The sequence below is a fragment of the Olea europaea genome, unplaced genomic scaffold (assembly GCF_002742605.1).
Source record: "Olea europaea var. sylvestris unplaced genomic scaffold, O_europaea_v1 scaffold21834, whole genome shotgun sequence".
NCBI lineage: Eukaryota > Viridiplantae > Streptophyta > Magnoliopsida > Lamiales > Oleaceae > Olea > Olea europaea.
In genome coordinates, this window is record NW_019239841.1 from 140 (window position 1) to 1,807 (window position 1,668).

Here is a 1,668-nt window from a genome sequence, read left to right on the forward strand (position 1 = left end):
TATTGCTTTGTATTCCTTTTGAAGGATTCTATTTAGATAATAATAAAAGATTTTGAGCTATAAATCTTTTCCCTATATTATGCAAGTACCATCGACTTCTGTGAATGAGATTAAATTTATGATGGTAAATAGGACTATGGCGCAAGCAAGGACAATTAGGGAATTAAAGCGAGAGATTGACGAGTTGAAGCAAGCCTTGGCTGCTCAGGCTATACCTCCAGCTCCACCAATCCCACCAGCATCGTTGATACCATTAGCATATCCACATTTACCGTCTATTCTGACGGTAGAACAGTTTCGCAGATATCGACCCCCTACCTTTGATGGCGAGAAAGACCCTCTAGCAACTAAAGAGTGGTTGCGTACTATTGAGAAGATCTTTCGGCACATCTCTTGTCCAGAAAATAAAAAAAGTATTATGCGCTAAGTTTATGTTAGTTGGAAGAGCAAGCCATTGGTGGGAATCCTCATCACGTACTCGCACCGAGGAGGAACAATATAATTTAACTTGGGACCAGTTCAAAATAGAGCTAAAAGAAAAGTTTTTCCCACAAGCTCTACGAGATTATAAGGAGGTAGACTTCTTAAGACTGGTACAGAGAGATATGAAAATTTTCAAGTATGAGAGCAAGTTCGAGGAATTGTCCCGATATGCTCCACATCTTGTAAGTATTGAGCTCATGAAGGCAAAACGTTACAAGAGGGGCCTGTGCCCAGAGATCAGGCAGATTGTGAGTTCACACGATCTCACTACTTTTCAGGCAGTTATGAAGAAAGCTCAAATAGTAACCTATTCGGGGGTGAAGTTGGTAAATCAGGGATAGTGTAATAACTTTGGAAAAAGGAAGTGGCAGAATAAGAATAAGAAATCTGAACAGTTTAAGAAGCAGACACTTGTGGGCCAGTCAAGTAATCTTCCATCCCAATGTCCTAAGTGTAACAAGTTTCACAGAGGGGAATGTCTGTATGGAAAGTATGCTTGCTATAAGTGTGTCCAACTTGACCATGTGGTTTCCTCATGTCCATCGATTAAGAAACTCAAACAAGAGAAGAAAGGAAAATCAAGGGTGTTTGCTCTGACTCACGACGAGGCTGCTCAAAATTCGGACGTAATCACGGGTATTTTATCCATCTCTGGTACTTCTATTTATGTCCTTATTGATTTCGGTGCAACACATTCGTTCATATCTAATATATGTCTAGTTAAGATTAATGCTTCATGTAAGAAGAATGATAATGTACTAGAGGTTAGTATGCCATCAGGAGGAATTATTGATACAAATAGGATAGCAATGGGGGTAAAAATAAATTTTGATGGACTGACGTTAGAGGCCGACTTGTACGTTATAGAGATGAAAGACTTTGATATTATTTTAGGCATGGATTGGTTAGGTAAAAATCGAGCCATGATAGTATATTTTGAGAAAGAGGTAATTTTTCAAAGATCGAGAAAAGAAGAATTCAGATTTTGTGGATTGAAGGTTAAGGCATTTCCTCATGTCATCTCAGTTTTGAAGGCAAAAAACATGTTGAGGAAGCCTGATTGCCAGGGGTATCTTTTCAATCTAATCAGCACCTCATCTCAAAAGAAAATATTGGATGATGTGCCAATAATATGGGAGTATGCTGACGTGTTTCCCGATGATCTACTGGGTATTCCGTCTGATA

The 1,668-nt window shown here is 38.9% G+C and overlaps 1 protein-coding gene across 1 annotated transcript; it reads left to right on the forward strand.

Annotated features, from left to right (window-relative positions):
* Positions 1-431: 431 nt before the first annotated feature.
* Positions 432-1,653, forward strand: LOC111380698 (the record flags this gene model as incomplete). The annotated part of the gene is made up of 3 exons (XM_023004332.1): positions 432-809; positions 906-1,339; positions 1,445-1,653. Coding segments are annotated over exons 1-3 (1,021 nt in total), but the record flags the coding sequence as incomplete, so codon positions are not given.
* Positions 1,654-1,668: the final 15 nt, after the last annotated feature.